Raw genomic sequence first — 21,869 nt, forward strand, 5'->3', positions numbered from 1 at the left:
AGTCTTCTCACTTTTAGGATGTGCGTGAAGTGCACGTGTGTTAGAGAATCCTGGCCATCCCCGTGGTTGTTTAAACGATTAAAGAAACGTAACGGAAATTACATGAGAAATATATAAATGTAAACACAGGTTCCCAGGTATGTCCAACTAAGACAGGGGCGGCCAACTCCAGTCCTCAAGGGACACCAACAAACAGGTCAGGTTTTAAGGATAGCCCTACTTCAGCCACAATGACTGAGCCACCTGTGCTGAAGCAGTGATATCCCTTATACCTGGCCTGTTGGTGGCCCTTGAGGACTGGAGTTGGCCGCCCTTGAACGAAGACCTCCTTTGACTCCTCTAACTGCCTTGTATATTTATTCCCCATATAATCTAAAGCGTCCAACATTGACACACTAACGCTACACGATACATCTTACATTGTAAGCTTATCAGGACAGGGTCTCCCTTTACCTTAGGTTGTCATTTTTTACAGCTCGTGCGCATACACTGTTGACGCTATATAAAGAAAATATTACCTTTGCAATGTTTATTTTGAGGAGCGGATAGGGAGTCTGCCCACCTATGGAGCCTGATATACAAACTGCAGATTCTAGAGAGACTTCAAACTCCTAAATATACTTGCATGGATAAAAGGCTGTTCCTGAATACACAGCACAACACGAGTTCTTTGTATTTGCATAATTACAACTCCCTCTGCCAAGATAATACATGCAAATTGTCATATTAATGAAAAAGAATACATTTAGTTATTTTATTTACACTTTAACATCTCAGTACTGATAAACTGTTGTTCAAATGTGCTGCTTTCTTTGTTGAATGTTTTCCATATTTCTGTAAAAGAACATTTACAAAAAGACTTTAAAAAAAAAAAAAAAAACGGGTTTTATTGTATTCTTTGGTATCTCTACTAAAGTTAATACCAGCTTTCTAGATTTAAAAAAAAGCCAGGATATAAAAGCATACAGGACCCATTGTCCATGAAAGAATTTAAAAGCAATATATGTTGCCAAACTGTGCTCCCCACCCAGTTACCAAACACAGGATACAAGTCAGTTTGTTTACTTCTCACAATTGAATGCTTACAAAAAAGGTCTCAGCTCTGCTCTGTTGTCAGGTCAGTAGCCAGTGTTAAAATGCTGAAATATCCTGATAAAACTTGCATTTTTGGTCCCCTCCCTTAAGCGCTTGTCAAAGGTCTGTTTTCCTTTCTTGGGTTACTCCCTACTGCCTAACATAAACTGTCATAATTGCTGGAGGACAAGCAGCCCTTTTAAAAGGTGCAAACCAAGCAATATCCTACATGTATGTTTTGTTTTTTTTTTTTAAATCAGTTATGTAGTATTACATAATACTACTTTTTTTAATTTTAAAATTGAACTCTTAAGGGCGCAGGAGAAAAAGAGTGTGCTACCCTGCTCTAAAGTGCATTGGCAATGATGTAAGCATCATAAGCACAGGAAGGAGAGGCTTAGTGAGTAAAGAAACGGACTGCAAACAATGACACCGAGTTTGAAGCAGAGGAGCCTGGTTCAGATCCCGGTGTCAGCTCCTTGTGACCTTGGGCACGTCACTTTATCTCCCTGTGCCTCAGGCACCAAAAACATAGGTTGTAAGCTCATCTGGGCAGGGACTGTGCCTGTAACAATTCTGTGTGCTGCGTACTGTGCACTATACTGTAATTGTGACGCAGTGGGAGAAAAGCACTATATGAAATAAAGTTATTATAATGTTGTAATGAGCACTTGGGAGGTCAACAGTGTGGCATTTACATTTCACTTCTTAACTTTTATGTTCAACAATTTCTTCAAGTAATCAACAAACAAAATTATTTTTTTATAATCTATAACATTATATTGGTCTAAGTCTTTATTTACAGTAGCCAATGAAATAGGAGTAAAAAGGTCTAGTAATAACCGCAATAACACAACTCCTCCACTAAACTGCAAGATGATTGCAACTGTTGCCAAACTACAGAAATGTTTCCAGCCAGGGTGGAGAATGAAGGGTCTTGCAGGCTAAATACCCATTTGGATGCTGGAGGGACTTGCAAAGCTCTGCAACGGTACAAGAGCAGCATATAACTTATTCCTTAAGGATGTTCTCTCTTCCCAATGGGAGGAGCTTATTTACTGAAAGTGCGTCCAGTCAAGTGACTGCTTACAGTTACATGAAATTAGACTAGATTTAACATGAAAAACATGACACCAGAGGTTATTTTAACATTGAGTCATCTGAAAAGGAAACACAATAAAAAGGTTAGTACCGTGCTCCCCGGGGGAATAAATGTGTTGCTACTGGGAGGGGTCCTTTTCCTGTGTATTTCAGCCAAAATGCACATTTAGTTTGTTGCCTGTATTGTGCACCTCGTGTATTCAATGTACGGCTCGCCCAAAGCGCCATGGTTTACCTGTACAAATAATACAGGCACAAGGCAAAGGAGTACTCTAAATGTATGAAGAGCTGCTATTTAGAAGAGATACACTGTATTGTTAGCTCTGCTGGGCAACATTCTCCTTGAGCTTGTTTCATCTGCCCTCTGAGCTCATCTGAACTTTCCTGTGTCTCTCAGCATGTAGGCTTGCATTAAAAACTATGTCTAATAGACCAAATAAGAGGTTAATAAGAAGTGGCAAGAGAAAGCACACACGACAATCCCTAGTAACTGATAAGAATGAGAGGAAGCCCTTTATTGTGGGGGGCTTCAAATATAGAGTTAAAGATCTTTAAAAAAAGAAAAGAAGAAAAAAAAAACCTAAAAATGTTGATGCCTTTGAAAAGAAAGAAGCACAAAATAACAACAGGGGGTTATTGCCTGGCAGCCGCAGGGGAGACGCGCCATCATTCTTATTCTCCCTTTTGAAGGCTGCTAGAAATCTGATTCAAAAAAGCAACAGCAGAAGGAGAAAGCCTCTTGAGGTTACAGCCATTTCCTGTGATCATGCATAATGCGCTTCAAAAGTTGGTTTTTACCAATTCTGTTGATCAATTGCACCCTCCTTCCTATTCCTGCTTTTTTCTGCTGTGTTTACATCTGATGTGACTCAATGACAAGCACTGTCTGAGACTGGGAAACAGAACTGTCATGTTGATTTATGAGCGCATCAAACCAAGACTTGTCCAAACTGAAGCTCGCAGTTCATTAATTAGAGAGTTGTGACTTTGAAGTCAGCTTTCAGACTGTGGTTTTTAACATTTGGCTTAATTTATATGCTCTTGAATGTGGATCTCTAAGGAGAAAACCGAAATTCCCTTCTTGTCTTTGAACTTCTTTTGACCGCACAATAATCATTTCTTTGTCCAGAGTGATGCCTGCATCCCAGAGTCATTAACACACATTGAATTGCCACTGATGAGTAAGCCCTACTGAATTAGAAAAACAGCCAGCAAAACAAAGCTGAGAGCATTCTGCACAGTGATATCTCACAATTACATGCATTCCCTCCCTATGCCATTTCCATTTTAATTACTGTTAGCCCTTTAGATTTACATTTTAGACACTTTTTAATCTGTTCCCTTTTCTACAGGACTGAAGTATTTCTAATAATGAAAAAGGATGGGAAAACCATAATGCATGTGCCTCAATATACCAACCTCCCACTTACAGGTTTTGCTTAGTAGCCATCCTGGTTTTTACTGATACAACACAACAGTGTTTTCTACATCAGAAAAACACATGGTCATTTTTTTAGCTCATGACAAAAATATCATCTATGTGCTGCACAATAAAGCAATTGGGTTCATGTTACAAATACAAGGACAGCTGAGGGAATAAAACATCTAGAAATACAAAACACACGACGTTGATGGTCATTGTTTAACATAAACCCCTTAAAAGAAGCAATCCACAGAAGTTGATTAAACAAAATATACACTTTGTTGTATGACCCGGCAACAAGATTTGATGCTCTCTGCGGTGACCCTGCCTTTCTTATTTATGCTGGAACACTGCAGACATAGTTGCTTTTGTTGTATAGGTTTGGAGAATTAGCACATGCCTCTGCCCGGCAAGAGATAATCATTTATTGTCTATTACTATTATTGTTAAATATCATTTCTATTGTTATTATTATTTCTGTAATGTATTGTCAATTTAATTATGCTGGTTGTTTTTGTTTGTTCCCAACCCAACCCTTCTTCTTTGTTCTGTAGCCCCCTCCTCCCCACTCTGATTATAACTGGGGGGTGAAAAAAACAAATAAAAAAAAACTGTTGTAAACAAACAACAACAAAACAAATAATCATTTTGCTGCTTAACACCTACAAGCTCTTTACTTGTACGGCAAAAACTAAACAAAAAGATAGAAAAAATGATTTGAGTGTTCTAACAGAGACCATCACTCGAGAGATTATAGTGCGTCTGCGTCTACAACAGTGCTTGGGCAACTCCAGTCTTTGATGGCCACCAACAGGTCAGGTTTCCAGTATATCCTTGCTTCAGCACAGGTGGCTCAATCAGTCCCTCAGTCGGAGACCGAGAATGAGCCACTTGTACTAGAGCAGGGATACCCTGTACCCCTCACCTCTTGGTGGCCGTTGAGGACTGGGGTTGCTCAACCACTGTTGTAGATGCAGACGCACTATAATCTCTCGAGTGCAGGAGACATATGCAACCGGGATCGAAGCCGGCCGGCCTGGGATTGTTAGTCAATGGCTACATGCATTAATGGGCTCCGAGTTTAAAGGGAGGAACATTAGAGGGGGTTTCTGTACCTCTTTAGGCTGTTTTCCTGCATGTTGTTGCTGTAAAAGCTGAAGCTGCAGCTGTTCTTGTTGTTTCTTATAGAACTCTTGAAGCTGCTGCTGTGAAGAAGAGGAACAACTGTGAGAGACGACAATGTACAGAGAGCCACTTCTGTCCCGTTTGGATGCACAGAATTCTGCCCCATCTAGTGTAATAATACACAGTGCGGTGTGAAAAACATAGCATCCTCTTATCTGCCCTCTCGTTTGAAACTTGAATTCAGTGTACCCAGTCTATTCTTCGCATTGTCGTTTGAAAAGTAATCTGCAGAATGTACTGATAGAAAACGCAATTTTCTGCACAAACTAATTAAAATAAAGCAAGGGATGACCTTTGTTTGTAACAACATAGACAAAGTGTCCTTGATCGGGGAAGCATGGTAAATCTCTCTTGTAACACACATGCATCCCCCTTTAGTGTTCAGATACATTTAGTGCTGTTCACTGTAAGGCGATGTCTTTATCCACTCAATTTCATTAAACCCTGTGGGGATTAGACATGATAGTTAAGCTACAGTAGGCATCAATATATATATACTCTGCTAGCATATACCATTCATACCAATTTACAATTGTGCGTGCGTCTGGAGAACGCTCACTAGAAATGAACATGCAACAATAAAATGCTACATATTACAGTATTTACGAATATCAATAGAGGGTGATCCTGTAATTACAGCAGCTCAGCACCACCACCCACCCCTAATAACATGACCTCCCCAGACAGAAAAATATAGAGACGTGCTATAGCGAACCACTCACCAGATCTCCACCACGTTTTCTGTCATCGGCAGATCATAAAGGGTATCATGTGTGTATTATTATCTTCCCTGATTTGTGACGCGCCAACATACGCTGCCTGGTATTGCATATATGTGATACCAACATGAACTATTTGAATTAAGTGATGAGAGGTCAAATCTTCTTATTTACTAATCAGCGGAGGGCTTTAGAGACCTGCTGTGTATTGCAAAGGGGGCAAAATGAAGCCTCACAATGGCAGGCACCTCAATAAGCTCTTCAATCATTCATTTACATCAGTTTCGTGGCCTGCAAGTTATAGTCAGGTTACAAAAATGGAGAGATAAATAAATACAAAGCAATCTATACAAATGTCTGTTTTTGAAGTAAATAATTGAGCCAGCAATGATATTTGCAAGTGGTTTCACCCACAGCATTCGTATACTTTGGCATTTCGGTAGAAACACACCAGTTGCTTAAAGTGTCTAGGCTGGAGATGGCCAACTCCAGTCCTCAAGGGCCACTAACAGGTCAGGTTTTCAAGATATCCCTACTTCAGCACAGGTGGCTCAATCAGTGCTGAAGCAGGGATATCTTTAATTGACCTATTAGTGGCCCTTGAGGACTGGAGTTGGCCATCTCTGGTCTAGGCGTAGGGTTCCACAGCTATCCCGTGAGTTGGAAACCTGGTTTCTCTACAATGTACAATGGCTGTGTAAACACAATAGAATTACCTGTTGAAGCATGAGTGCCTGCTGCTGCTGAAGCAGGACCTGAAGTTGTTGGGGTGTAAGCACTTGCTGCTGGAGGATTTGTTGCATTTGCTGGGGAGTGATAACTTGGGGTGTCATCATAGCCACTGACACTGGGACCTGAAAGAGACATGAATCCAGTATTTAATGGAAGTTCTCCAGCAATATTACACCTCGACTATGCAATCTCACACCTCGACTACAGCAGAAGCATTTCACAATCCAGCAACGTCTGTGTGAGTGCAGACAGATCATTATACATCACTCCATAATCAATCCTAAAATATGGAGGTACAACGGTTTAAAAAAAAGAAATTAATCTATACATCCAGCGTGTCTGCGCTGCGGTGCACGTTCTACCGTCACCTAGTTTACAGATGTTTTCAATTCTTTCGGATTGTGCGAGATGCCATGAAAGCTGCTGTCCATGACATTTCCGTGACAAACAGCTACGGTGATGAACTTGATAGCATTTCATATTTGCAACTGTTACCACATTTCTGCACGGGGATCTCTGTAAGGAACCTATACACTGTATCTGAAAGGATGATGTCTTGTTCAGATAAAAACACTGACATTAAAATGACAGGCTGTCTTGGCCAAGGTTACACAAATTGTATTCAAGCGGATACCTAATGACAATGCTACACATTCTGCAAGCTTTCTAGAATATAATTTAGCTATTCAAAATAATCACTGCACTTGTGTTTAATTTGCAAGTGCACAAAAGTCATTTTGTCAGTACTAGCAGAGGGAAAGGAAAATGAAATACTCCTGAAATTGGGGGGGTGGGGGAAGGGGGAATATATACAAATACTGTATTTTCTAAACATTCTTCATCTATGAGGAACATTTTTGACATAGGGGGTGAAAACAAGACAACTCTCTCTTATATCTGTGCATGCTTTAAAATAAAATAAAAATCAATCAAAAGGCAACTAGAAAGAAAATCAAATCGGGAGCTTTTAAAGGGCTGGTAAGCAAAACGCAGAAATGCAGCATTAATTTTATGTAACATAATGCCTTAATATGCAGTTTATCTTGACTTTTTCACATGATTTGTCCTGTCATTTGCATAGCGAACTCTCATTCCTAATTTCACAGTCATTATGCACTGATGTCCTGATTTCTCAGCATCACTAATTTTGATTAACTAAAAATGGTTCCTGAAGGTCAGATACATCATAACGAAACATTCTCCTGCATTGTTGTGTATATATATATATATATATATATATATATCTATTTTGTTCCCCCCATAGTGAATGTTTAAACAAGATTTTTTTTTATAATGGAATTGGCGCACAGCTAGAACATGTTGACCCGACCTCCGAGATCGGAATATCGTCTTGTGTCCATACAGTAGACTTGTGGACCTCCGCTGCTCTCAAATGAGGCTTCACCATTGGCTGCAATTCAATGGAATGTCCCTCTTGCAATGTCTCAACAACCCATGTAGTTGTTTGATACGGGAATATCAACAAACTGGCACTATGGCAAATCCTCAGAGAGCTCTGTCATCAAAAGCAGAGACGTATAATCCCATTAATTCGGTCTATTCCGTTCTGCATTGCTTTCAAAATATAACAAGCTATTCAATAAACACAATTTGCTAGACAGCATCACTCATCTTCTTTAATGCTGAAATAATTATATCACAATAGAAGTTTACTTTTCCTTGAGGTCTCTACACCGCCATTTACTCCAATTTGATTAAACAAACAGTGGAAACATACCTTTAATTATGTTTTTTTTTTTTTCTATAAACCTTGGACTATATTCAATACAAATATAGATCTGGTAGATTTGCAAGAGGAAACGTGCAGCTAAGTAGTTGATGGTGGGAACCCCACGGTTGACAAATGGTGCCATAAACTCAAAGAGAATAGACGTATCTTGCATTAGAAATGTCCAAATGCCTCAAAAGACTACAAAATGTGCACGCCTGCGCAATGGGGCACTCATTCCGCTTTGTACAAGGCAGAGGCATAATAGTTAAGTAAAGCAAGGCTATTACATGCAGGTTTAATTCCATCAAGATGGTCAAAGTGAATCCACCACCACCTAGCTCATAGGTGTGCAACTCCAGTCCTCAAGGGTCACCAACAGTTTAGGTTTTCAGCACCGGTGGCTCAATCAGTGGCTCAGCCTGAGCCACTGATTGAGCCACCTGAAGCAGGGATATCCTGAAAACCTAAACTGTTGGTGGTCCTTGAGGACTGGAGTTGACCACCCCTGATCCAGCAGCATAAAGAACATATACATCTAATGTTATCTACCGAAATATCCACTAAGCAACGTGAGCGACATGGAGATGTACCCCTTAAATCAGCTGGGAAAAGGAGTAATTATTTTTTCCCAAATTTATGCTCTGAATTCTCAAAAAATAGTAACATTTGCAAACATAGTCAGGCTGGTCCCGCTGATGAAAAGTCTGACTTGATCTTTGAAAAGATTTCTGGCCTACAGATCGTTCTCACACTCAGTGTCCAACTTTTTCCATGCAGTTAGTCCCTAGCATTGCTGCGAATCAAAGGGCATGCAGCACAAGCAATAGGCTATTACAGCCCACACTTTATTAGCCATTACTACCGAGGTCATTAGCGGCAAGAGTGATTGTACTGGTCTTAACCTATTGATCATTGTAACTACTATCATTTAATCCTGTGTTGAATGTCTGGAAAGCTGCTAAAGGCACACCAGAGAGAGTGCTTTAGTGGCAAGAAATATAGTCAAGGCTTGGAAATTACACTTTGATTCATAAAATCTAGCTAGTGGTTTAAATCAATAGTATTTAAAACAGTCATGTAAGTTCTTAACTACAGCTCTGTAATATTTATAGGTCCCTTTTTGAATGTACTCAGTCAAAGCTAAACTTTATTTTAGATACTGTGCAATATTCGCCACATTACTCTCGATACAAGCATTGATTTCTTAAGGTTTTGCATTGGAATTTGCAGCTGCTCTGAGCAGAACGGTGGCTCTTTTTCAGACTTCTGCCTCGCTCGACAATAAAACACATGCTGAACCACATATTTAATCTCAAAACTGCAAACAGCTCCACATTTAAAGTATATAAAAATGAATATGTTTTATGATTCAGGATGAATCATTCTTTCTTTCTTTTTCTTTTTTTTGCCTTCAGGGATCTGCAATGCAAATTAAACTGCTGGCAGACAAATTAGAGCGATGATGAAATACAAAACAGAAAAACACTAAATGCTGCCATTTATTTCAATTTTTGCGAGAAAACATATTTCTTGCATTTTATATATAATGCTGCAATTGATAGACACCCAGGTAGATATAAATCCAGTGGCAAGGGAGCAAAATAAAGAGGAATATCATATCTAGACCAAAACAGAACTGCTTTTACTGTGTTACCAGCAGGTAATACAAAAACATTCCATCATATGGACAACTTGCTTTAAAACTCTCTCCTCTACAAGGCTATTGTCACATGTAAAGCAAAATTAAGAAGGATATACATTTTATAAATATAAGTAATACATACATTATAAAGTATCTCGTTGAGGGTAGAGCACTTTATTTATAACAGATCATTAAAACCTTAATTTTTCTGTACTGAAAATGGGTGAAAAACAAACCAATGTCTTTTTTTGTTTTGAAAGTAGATCCCTTGAGTTTGGTCAGTTTGTTTGCTAGTCAGGTTGTGTACGTTTCCCTGTGCATGTACATATTTACACAAACATGCTCAGATTCTATGCAATATTTGTGTAGCCATGAACATGAGAAATAAGAGAAGACAGCAGGAGACGCAAAATAAAGGCACGAGAAGAAACGAAATCTCCTAACAAGACACATAGGAACTATGTATCCAACTTGTCATGGAAAACCTAGACAATTCGGCAGAAATCTCACTAAATGACAATACAAGTAAATTCCAGGTCTTAACCTAACTAACTACCTGCTCACTAAACAAAAATGAAACACTTACTGTAATACTCATGATTAACCCCTTCTAGTGCCCGAGGGGTATGGAGGTAACATGTCCAGGGAAACAAATAAGGACACAACATACAGAAAAGGCAAATTATTCCTGTGCAAGCAGTCAATTGCACCCTGGAAAATGGAATTAAAGGATTTGTATTACAATATGAGTGATCATTGTGTGCTGCCAAAACCTGACAAAATTGTTTATAATTATATCAGAGATGCAGATGGAAAATCATTTGAGCATGGAGGACCCAGGACTGATACCAGTAGCAGGCTTCTCAATTCTGATTCTCTCATTTATTTCAATCTCATAATGGGGTTTTGCCTTCCCCCCCCCCCCCCTCACAAGGAGCGATTCATTAATGTAAATTCTAAAACTGTCTAGAAAACACATTCTCTGATTTTTTTTCCCCTTCTTCTCACAAAGCCTCTTTTATGTAAATAAAATGATCCTGATTTACAAAAAAACACAGGATTGGATATTGTTTGGAAGTCATTTATGATCAGGTTTGGCTAGGCTATTTGTCGCTTGTACAGTTCATCAGTGACAGGCACGTGCGATGTTATCTCCAAATTCGCATTCATACAGGGTTTACTTCTACCTGCCAGGTTAATTGCTTCGGCTACAATAAATACCCATTTAATTCTTACAAAACACGGAGGTTTGCAGTAATTAAACCTTGTTAACATTTGTCAGAGGAAGGCTCAACTAACAAAATACATTTCTAATTATTCTTCTGACCCCTCTGCTGTTTAAGTAGCTAGAAACCAATATCTCGCTGACCCCCTACGGCAGCGAACAGGTTACAAATTAAGTCCTTTTTTAAGCTTGCAATTATTATTTCCCACCAGATAAATATAATATTGGCTTTTTTTTTTAAATTTTATTAGATAGGTGGTAATGAGAAATGGTGGTTATTAGGTTCTATAATAATACTGGTATTATTTAAATTTCACAGAAGCTAAAACACATACCACACCAGGCCAGCCATGCATTTTACCCAAGCAAATCATAAAACATCAGTTTCTTTTTTATTATTATTAATGAGGAAACTGAAATAGATTTTTTTCTCTCCCCAGAGTTTTGATATGGGCTGAAAATAACGAATATTGGAAGGTATGATTTTTGTATAGGCACAAGCCCGCTGTGCCGTTTGTAGCAGTACAAGGCGGCTGCCGGTGTGTGACACTTTCGTTACCCATATCCCTACAGCTCTCAGGAACACTTCTAGTAAGTATCAATTTATCAAAGCCAGCTGATTTTACACAAAAGGGCTGCTACCCAGGCGACCCAGGAAATTAACTTTTCTTCAGTTTGTGACTAAATGTTTCATTTTGGCTTTTGGTATTCCACAACTTTGAAAATATTAATGGTAAACTTGTATTTGCTTAATATGTGCCGCTGTTCTCACCTATGCCAGACACCTTCATCTATATATCACAGCCAAGCACAGGAGTGCAAATTAGATTCTAATGAGAAAACATCAGTGGCTTCTTTGACAATCTTGCCATTCACTGATTTGCGCCTAATGAAGACACTCCAACCAGCAAGCTCGCTAGGTGTTAAAGGTCAAAACACATTCGCAAATGCCGAGCAAAATCAAGGCAAATGGGAAACCAGTAAGGAAACCTTTGCATAAAGTGGCCAGGCAATTAAAGTCATTGTACAAATAGCCATCTTCTGGAGGAAAAAAAAGTCAAAGAAATTAAACTGCCCCCTACCATAACAGGTTAGATGAAAATCCAAATGTAATGTATTCTCCCTCGTGTCATCTTGTTTTGTCAAGGCATCAAATAGAATGGGAAAGTACAAAATAACAAGCCCTTGAGAAATCACAGATGCCAACCTTTCTGATGCTGTTGGTTTACCCTATTCTTGGCTATTTGAACAATGATGTTTTAGATTTAAGGGCCCGATGGATCTTGAAAAGCAAAAGCACAGCGCTAATCATTGTCCAGGAGAGCGACTCAATTTCTCACCTAATCAATGACCGTAGAAATCTCTAGTCCCAGCCTACTGCTTATAATAAAGGACAACTGCATTTGTTGTTCAGTATCCATTATATACAGGTCTCCTACAGCACTTGTCATCAATGGAAATCGTATGCATGACTGGAGCACGTATTAAGAAGGTTAAGGACTGGGGTACACCGACAGGACACCGCTTTCCGCATTCCCAAACTACCAGCTAGAGAAGTTTAACGCCGAGGCATATTGTGAAGAAAAATTCTTCTGCTAGGAAAATATTAATAAATGCAAAAAAAGGGGCAGAAAAATGTAATTGGAGCCTGAGCTAGGCAAAAAAAAAAAAACATGTTTCCAGTAACCCAAGTCTGCACTTAATAAAACAAACAAACTGCTTCCAAAGCAGCCAAGTCTTTCACCAAACAATAACACATTGAAACTGATGGTGTCAGGACTTTCCCACAATCTCGCTGTGCAGGTGTTGTGTGTATTCCCCTCCTCTAAGCTGCTATTTATTTTCCCAAACTAGAGGGAAATCAATAACTTTGAATGCATAACAGAACATTTGTTATAGATTAAGACATATTAATGGAACGGACGTAAAATAAACAAAGCTCAAAGCGCAAAATGTTTCATCAGTTTGGAAAAGAAAACGTAACCCCTGCGATGCCAGTGTTCCGCGTTCACTTGTGGAGAATTAGAAGGCAGTATTGTCTGTGTTGCTGATACAACTATGTGTGTGTGTGTGTGTGTGTGTGTGTGTGTGTGTGTGTATAATACACACACACACACACACACACACACACACACACACACACACACACACACACACACACACACACACACGCGTGTAAAAACAAAACAAAAAAAATGCCATAAGATGTAATCATCTTCATCCTATTCCCCCTCCCCCCTAATTTTATCCCTCCACCCTTCTATTTCACCTGTACCCAGGTATTTGTAACCAAATATCTGTCATCATAACTCTGTGCCCAGGACATACTTGAAAACGAGAGGTAACTCTCAATGTATTTCTTCCTGGAAATGTAAGTAGTGGACAAGGGCACAAAGATTTAAATCATAAAGAATTTATTGTGCCATAGAACACTAGTGTGTTCTATGGCACAATAAATTCTTTATGATTTAATTCCGTGTGCCCTTGTCCACTACTTACAGTGGATATATCGAATGACATGCAGGTCTTCCCTGGGACGAAGGAGCACCGGTAAATGTATCACTACTTAATATTTGTTCTTTGGGTGTGCAGCAAACATCCGTATTTTTACCTTTACTTCCTGGTAAAAACATTTTTATAAATAAATAATTTTGTCATAATAAAAATTGAGTAGGAAAAAGAAAAGAACAACTGCAACCTAAATAAATCGTACTCCACCTAAGGAAACCAAGAATAACCAACACATTGTACAGGCAGGAGCCAGAATCAAATAACCCTTTCACTGCTTAAGTACCCTGCAACTGCCCATGTTAGAGCGGGATTCACCAAGCTCCAATGAGGGCCCCGAGCTCAATCCTGCATTAAATGCCCTTCAAGTCAACAGCCGAGATGCCAGACTGAGCTCGGGGGCCCCTTATCAGCTAATCGTAGTTTAGTCAATCCCGGTGCAAGAAAAGCATAATATGCTAACTAATCATTTGTGTTACCTTTAACCGACCTGTTATGGAAACCTCTTGTGTAGACACAGAACGACATGTACCCGGTTGTGATACTGTAAATACAATCTATCCAATCAACTTTTACATGGATGTATATTTTTATTTACTTTGTGCCATCGATGTACGCAGCGCTTTACAAAAGAGACGACACATTTACAGGGGGAGCTATAATCCAATAAATGCAACGAAAATAAAAAAGCAAACAATGGGAAAGGAAATCTCTGCCCCAGAGAGCTCACAATCTAAACTATGTCTGCATGTTGGATTACAAATCAGCAACAGATGACAATGTAACGTGCAACAATACAGCACTGTATTTTATTGCGTCTGCTATCTAACGATTTCAATCCCATTAGCAGCCAAACGTTCACCAGAAAACCCGTGTTGAATTTTACAGTCTTTAATAAAATGTAACGTTCTTAACGGATTATACTTGCCGGCAGATGCCAGTCATTGTTGCCTTGTATACTTTTGTTACTGGAGTATATCATTCCATTTTACCCCATTCACTGATCACGTGGGGTGGGAAAAAAAACCACACGGAATTAAAGAATCGATTGAAAAGCTGCCCGCCGGTTCCCAACAATAGGATGCAGAGTTTAGTCTGGGAACTAAACATTTGTTTATTGTTTTAAATGCTACACCTAACTGTTGTAAACAAGGAGATTCAAAGCAGCCCTTCCTATTTTTAAGCCTCTGATGAGTTATGGTTTTACCAGCTCAGCAGGGTTACGCAACCTTGCTTTCAGATGCCTTCTGAGTCATGTCAGATTTAACCTATTTGGTGCCAGGACGCCCTGAAAAACAGGGCAGCACACTGTGTTGTATGCACCTTCTAGCACTGGTGGGGGTTAATAAAAATGAGTAGTGACTCCCTACTTCACTGGGAAAAAAAATGATACAAAATTATGCAAGTTAAACAAGCCTTTACATGCTAATCTATATGGCTTTCAATCTGCATTTTGTGCCTTTTGCATATATTCTTTGCGAGGCCAGGAATAATATGGCTGCCATTTCCTCTACTAAAGAGAATTAAAAAAAAAAATAATAATAATAATAATAGAAGTATAATTTCTAAGAAGAACTGCAATGAAGAAAAACAACGGGGGAGCTGTGATCCTAATGCTCCCCCCGCCCCGCCATAAAAACACAAAAACGTTTGGAAAAATTGACGTTCTCAAATTATAGGGTCTAAAATTCCTGTCCAAGTCAAAGTCACAAAAAAACAATATGCCCCAATGCAGATTGTTTTCATTCCTTGCTTTGGAAAAACAGAAATGAATCCCTGTTTCCATGACGGCAGACACAAGTTCATCAAATGTTGTTTTCTTTTGACACTTGTGTTGTTCTCCCGTTGCCTGGCCTGGGATACTTCTGACTGCTCAGCGGTAACGTCACCGCTAGAGTGTATCGAAAGCTGCATCTCAATCACTAGAGTGTAAGCTCCATGGATCAGCGATTCTCCTCGTCAGGGCGGCTGCCCTGCAAGAAATCTCAAAGCCTTAACACCTTCACGGCCGGCAATATGCCACACGCATTTCTGGAGACACATGGGTTAAATAAATGCCAAGCACAGACTGTTATCCAGCTCAGGGGGAGCCACATTCACAGCTGTTGATACCCCCACGATTAGCACAACAAACCCCTGCTCATATAGTGTTGGGTCTCATTGTGTAAAGTGCTGAGCGCATTGTTAGTGTTATTATTATTAAATCAACACATGGAAACTAGTTAATCATGGTAAAATCATCTCCATCATAGTGGGTTTTTATTAGCCACTGCTGCTTGACCACTGATTAAAATGTAAACTGCTCTCTGTCAAGAATGTTGTGTGTGTAGCAATGTGTGTGCCCCGTGCTGTGTGGGTTGTTTCATTTTGCATACCTCTTTAGGGATGAACATGCAGCTTCTTGATAAAAATGCCCCAATACAGGAGCTTTCAGTATCACAAATGTTTCTTTTTCAGGTGTTTTGCATATTGTACATATATCCCAACGTGAGAGAGAAGGGTTAGGCTCTTAAACAGCACAACGTCTGCCTAACGTGCTTTGCGGTGCTCTTGGCAGGTGCAGGCTGGAAACGTTTCGTTTTTCAGTGCAGCCTCCGTACATTAGAACATCGGCGGACACGCCGCCCCACAGATCTTGGCACTTTGGAGACCAAGTAAAAGTCACCGCAAGGTAGAATCGCTAAGCATGGTGCCAAACGCCTGACTAGCGATATGACTGAACAGCCTGAGCCTACTTTGGCTCCTCGCTACAAGGAAATATCAAACACTTGCCTTCCAGTGGTCTACCCTAAATTCCATTGTGTGGGTGAACCGAGCGCTCTGGTTTTTGGCTGCTGCCTTCCCTGTTTGTAAAATGACAGGTGCTGGCATTCTGCTCCCTGACAGGCCACTACACAAATAACTGGCTTGCCGGAGAGGTCTAATGCTCCACTAATGAACAATAAATCAACTTCGATTATAAAGTGTCAGACCAATCAGTTCTCAGTTTGGCTCTATCATTGTCGAGACGAGCGCAGCTCTGCTCTGCTCTGGGAGACAGCCGCCATGCACGGGGCAAAAACAACCCTTTATGGGGGGTTTAAAAACAAAATTACATTCAAAAGTGAAGCACTGACTTGACGACTACCCGAATACGATTTCCTTTTTTATTATTGCCTCCTCCCTCATGACAAAAAACATTTAATAATTTGTTTTGATATTATATAGTGGCAACTAGGTACACTAACCGTAACAGCTACACAGATCATTTAAACAAAAGGGGATGTTATAATGCCATAACAGCAATTCTTCTAAAAGCAGTTATAAAGACATCCTTGTACCAAAGAGCTAACAATTATATTAGAATAACCAATAACACTCCTCTGGCCCGTGGGGATATTTTTGATTGTGGGAATCTAGATAATAAAAAACATAAGTATCACAACTGCAGCTGCACATAGGTGTATGTAGTTGTGTATGCTTTAACTACATAGCATAATCAAAACAAAACAAAACAAGTGAGGTGTTTTATTCACCTGTGTGTAGTCACAGTGTGAAAATGAACGTGTTAACCCTTCTTTCTCTGAGTTACTAGCCTTAAAATGTCCTAAGAACCCCTTTGCGTATATATGGGAATATGTGGGAATGTCTGACACTAACCAAACTACTCAAGTCTTTATCACTACTTTGGCTACCACATGAAACAGAAGGGGTTGTAACTGGAGATGTTCTGAGGCTGCTGCATACACAAGGAGAAGGTAGCACACAGAGTTTAAAGGGTTAACACTAAAGAAGCCCAAGTGCTTTCTGCTTCTAACTTACCTCCCACTTTCTCAGAGTTCCCTCCCCTCCGTCAAAAGAAGAAATCCTGGTACTAGCAGCGAAAGGATGCTGGGCTGACACTCAAAATTAGATCTCGTTACAAAAGATTTGACCGCCACGATTCAACGCCAGAATTGAAGTCACTTCCTTTACGTCACATGACAAAAAGTGCTAGGGAATAAAAAGATTCAACAATCACGGCACCTAACGCAGACTGAAAAGTGAGCTGCCCCTTTTCTGCCAAGTGTGGTCACTGAGAGATGCTAGGTGAAGAATCAGCACAAGCACCGAATTCCAAGCCGGGATCAGGGCACAGAGAATGCCTCTGCTATTCATCACTCTTCCAACAATGGCACAGCTCGACTAATGCAAACACATATCATGCCACGCACACATGGAAGTAAACGCGATGTGGATATTGCACACACTGGGGTGTTATATGATTACAGCAGCTGGCAAAAAAATTAAAAGACATTTTGCATAAGCAAACCCTTTTCCTTTGTCAGCTTCTGTAATTCAGGCAGAGGTGTCTATGAGAGGAATAAGAAAAGTGCAAACAAAAAAAATATCAACAGGCAACATCTTTAGAATCGCGCTGTGCCCCCGGAATCTGGCTCTGTTCTGTCATTTAACTTTCACCGAGTCTCACACAAGTTGGTAAGCAACGATTAAACTGAAAGCCTCTTTATTCTCCCCCACCCCTCACCCCCCAAAAAAACCCACACACCCCAAAAATTAAGCTGGCTAGTTTTACGCGAGGAAGATAGCAAAATAGCAAAATCAATCATATTGACAAACCTGACAAACTCCATTTAGCTGCCACCACCACCACCACAGACAGAGAGCTGGGCCATGAAGCTGTAATACGCCTTGTTGTACAGCCGTGGCTTCCTCAGGTTGGAGACAGATTGCACGCGCAAGGGTACTCCTGGGCTGACAAGATGCAAAACTACCCGGGCAGCCACGCCTGTCTCCACCAATCACAACCAGCCTCTAAACATAATCAGTTCAAACACCCCACACAATGGGCCTCCTCTTTTACTGACGGCAGGTGAAATAATGCTTTTGTGCAATAACGCATTTGTCTCTAAAGCAACTACAGTTAATTGCTGTTAACCCTTTAACCTGACCGTGCTTGTGGCAGCTCTGTGAAAAGAAAGGCAAACAGCACACACTTATCCGTAATCAAATGGGGCTTGAGAACCGATCCTTTCTCCCCACCCTTTTTCTTTTTGCTAACAAACATTTTAGAAGTTTAACCTTTAAAAGCAAAAGAAGACCCGCTCCTGTTTTGTTCCGTTGCAAAGCTTGAACAGTGCAGAGGTTTCAAAGCATCATTTAAAATTGGATTATAGCAACGGACATAAATATATATACATTTTAGCATAAACTAAATATTGTAACCGTTGTGCTGCCAGCAGCACATTGCAAAGGGTTAAAAGTCAGCATCTTAAATAGCCGGAGGAGAGAACACTGTGTCCTAGAGTCTCAGAGCATGGTGCGGTTGCCCACTGCAAATCATTGCTGTATTTACTCTACAAATCAGTAAATAGGGTGTGTGTCCCCCCCCCCCCTGCAATTCAAAACAACTCCAGGATGGAAGAACAGCAAAAGCTGATGGCTCAGTACAAAATCATTATGTAAATTAGCCTCTCACAGACCAAAGGTTCATATACAGAATGTGTTAGTTTGTTTGTGTTGCTGATATACTGGACCATCATCTGGTAATATACATCTTTATTATCTTTTATGGGACAAGCATCTGGATTTTCTCCTTATAAGTGTGTGCCGGCTGCTGTGATTATTATATATATATATATATATATATATATATATATATATATATATATATATATATAAACCCTTTACTGTGGAGGGTTTTTGTCACTTTTTTTACCCACCATAACCTTAATAATTGTGGTGATATATATATATATCTATCTAAAAAAATAAATATATATATATATTATATAATATAATATATACATACAAGATGTTCTGTAGTCAACGGTTAACCCTAGATTCAAACATGAATACTTCTTATCCCATATGCTTTTCCATTTGAGTTTTGCTATAAACAAAAACACATACATATTGTTTGTGTCCATCTGCCGTGCTGCTGTTATCTGTTTACTTTAACGACAAACCAATAACCTTCCTTCTTGGCGTTACATTATTCCCGGGGGGGGGGGGGGGGGGTTCTCTCTCTCCCTGCAGTCCCATCTGGCGGAGAAGGGGTTAACCCTCCATCCTGCTCCGTTCTGCTAATTGAGTGCAATTCTGATCGTAACCTACCGGTAAAACTGTAAAGGAACCTCTCAAGGAGCAAATAAAGAGGCCCCGAACCACTGACAACGTGTGATCTGAAGCTAAATGGGATGAGACGCCGATTGCTGTCCTCCCTAAAGTGTTTTTGTGTCAGATGAATTTATTAATGGGATTTTCTTTTTCCAGGTTACAGAATGTGCCCCCTCCCCCCGCGTGCCTATGAATATTTAATAGGGGAGTGGATAAGCAGGATAAGGCCCTGGATCTGACTGTAGTAAAAAAAACACCACAAGCGCTGGACTCCTGCACCTGGCACTAAAAAGGTTAATATCAGGTTTGCAGATCAAACGTGAGAACATTTCCGTCTCAGTATTATATCGATGCGGTGCATATATTCTGTGATCAACACCCACGGAAACCCCTTTACAATGGGGTCCGCATTAAATTATCCTATCTAGCAGCGGAAGTTAACGGTTTATTGTAGATTAAACCTTTACACAACCCTTGTGGTGATGTCTACAGTTACTCTTGCCTTTCTCTTTGCACTGAGAAACCCTACCTACTAGTGAATTGCCTCGCACTGAGGAAACGTGTTGCGCTCTGTTATTTAAAAATGTATATTATAGGGCTTGCGAAGATAACAAATGTATAGGGGAAGAAAAAAAAAACATTTCTTAACATGTTATGGATTTCTATACTTTTCTCCAAAGAATAATTGAGCCAATTTAAAAAACACATTCCAATGTGTAAAATGAATAATCTGGTCAACAAATATCCTTCAAAGAAAGGGTACCCCGTTTAGGTGAACCCTTTGTTCTACATTGCAGGACTCTTTGGCGTCAAAAGGGTTATTTGTACATGAAAGATAATTCAGCATTCAGTATATACGAAGCCATTATCAACTGGTTGTGCAACTTTCTGTTTGTGTTGACTAACTCAGCTTGTTGACAAAACACAGATGAGGAATATTTGACTGAAGCTAGTTTTCCTATACACACAGCCCGCTGGGATAATTCTGTGAAGACAGCACTTTGTCTGAGGTTAAAACCAATGTATTTGTATGAATTAGCCAAAAGAAATGAATTTGGCACTTTGTTATTTACTATGGAGCTCCTCAAACCAGGAAATAAGCAAAAAGAACAGATAGAAGTCCTGGGATGTTCAGCAAAGTCCCAAGGAGACCGAGGTTCCATCTGAGCAGGGATGTGTTCAGAGACGCTGGGAGAGCCTCTAACTAGAAATGGGCCACTTTGTCTCCGAGATTCTAATTTGCTGAAAATGGGACAATAATCACAGAGAGACTATTCGAAAATTGAAAAATTATTTGTAAATTTGCCCCTTCCCTCACCCCCACAACCCCCCCTTCCCCACCATAAAAATAAAATAAGACATATTTACCATTCTCTTCCAGAAAAACACCCACAAATCGATTTTAACAAAATGTGCCACTCTCTATAGTAACTTTAACCCTTGCTGCTGCAGGTCGCATGGCTTTAGGAAGCAAAGCTGCCCTGTACATATAATCAACTGCAGCAGAAACGCGATGAAAACAGCGCTTCTTAAATATCACTTTTTAAAGCAAAGGAAAAGATTGGATCTTTAATTGCAGGAGTTAAAACAAAGAAATATCTATTCTGCAAATCCAATAAATAGCCAAATATTGTACAATAATCTTTTAAAATACTTTTTAAAGATGCAAACTAAAAGTAGTTAATACATGTGTGTGGATATAATTATTTATAGCTTAGATATTTGTGACATTTTGAGTCATCTCATACAAACAACTCATTAAATAATTAAGTTCGCAAAACGTACAATGGATTAACAAATAAATGATGCCTGTAGGAGCCTATTTTCTTGATATTGGCAATGGCTTACGATCCATGCCTATCTTTTGCAAAGGACATGTGCAATCATTGGGTTTGGATTTTTTTCCATTGTGTATAGCACAATTTGTAACATAAAGAGATAGCAGACATTTCAACAACTCCCAGGCAGTGCGGATGTCAGCGAGGCCTCCCTACAAGACCCATCCCCCATAACAAAACATCTGCTGTGACTCATTAACATATTAATGCTTCAAGACAGTGTACAGGCCGAACACCAGGCTTAAATTAGTGCTTACTGGCTGATAAAGGACCGGTATAGATGCTAATTTTGGTCTAACAGAATTGTTCCTGGGAAAATGCGCAGAGAGAATTCACAGGCACAAAGAATATTTCATCAAATCATATCGACGGTTTATGGTTATTTGACCTTAGATAATAAAAAGAGGTATATTTAAATGCTTTCCTGCAATGTTGGAACTCTGATAATTACAATTTAGAAACATGGTGGATCAGTCAAACTGAGCAAATTAGCATGTGCAGGTGAACTCCTTAGGCCCAGATTTACAAAGCCTAAAGCCTTAGCACAGGGGTGCTCAACTCCAGTGCTCAAGCCCCCCCCCCCTCCCTCCC

At 39.8% G+C, this 21,869-nt stretch overlaps 1 protein-coding gene across 17 annotated transcripts in view; it reads right to left on the reverse strand.

Annotated features, from left to right (window-relative positions):
• The window catches only part of FOXP1 (forkhead box P1), a 501,565-nt gene that overhangs the window by 68,269 nt on the left and 411,427 nt on the right, over nt 1–21,869 (reverse strand). For 12 of the 17 annotated variants that reach the window (XM_075574323.1, XM_075574310.1, XM_075574311.1 and 9 more), the window contains 2 exons: nt 6,219–6,356; nt 4,714–4,803 (listed from right to left, as the gene is read on the reverse strand). In XM_075574323.1, coding sequence (XP_075430438.1) covers nt 4,714–4,803; nt 6,219–6,356 — 228 coding nt within the window. Of the gene's footprint in view, nt 1–4,713; nt 4,804–6,218; nt 6,357–17,142; nt 17,314–17,940; nt 18,090–21,869 lie in introns of those variants that run through there. The other 5 variants (XM_075574324.1, XM_075574315.1, XM_075574316.1 and 2 more) reach the window with 3 other exon arrangements.

This window comes from Ascaphus truei, chromosome 17 (genome assembly GCF_040206685.1).
Source record: "Ascaphus truei isolate aAscTru1 chromosome 17, aAscTru1.hap1, whole genome shotgun sequence".
Lineage (NCBI taxonomy): Eukaryota > Metazoa > Chordata > Amphibia > Anura > Ascaphidae > Ascaphus > Ascaphus truei.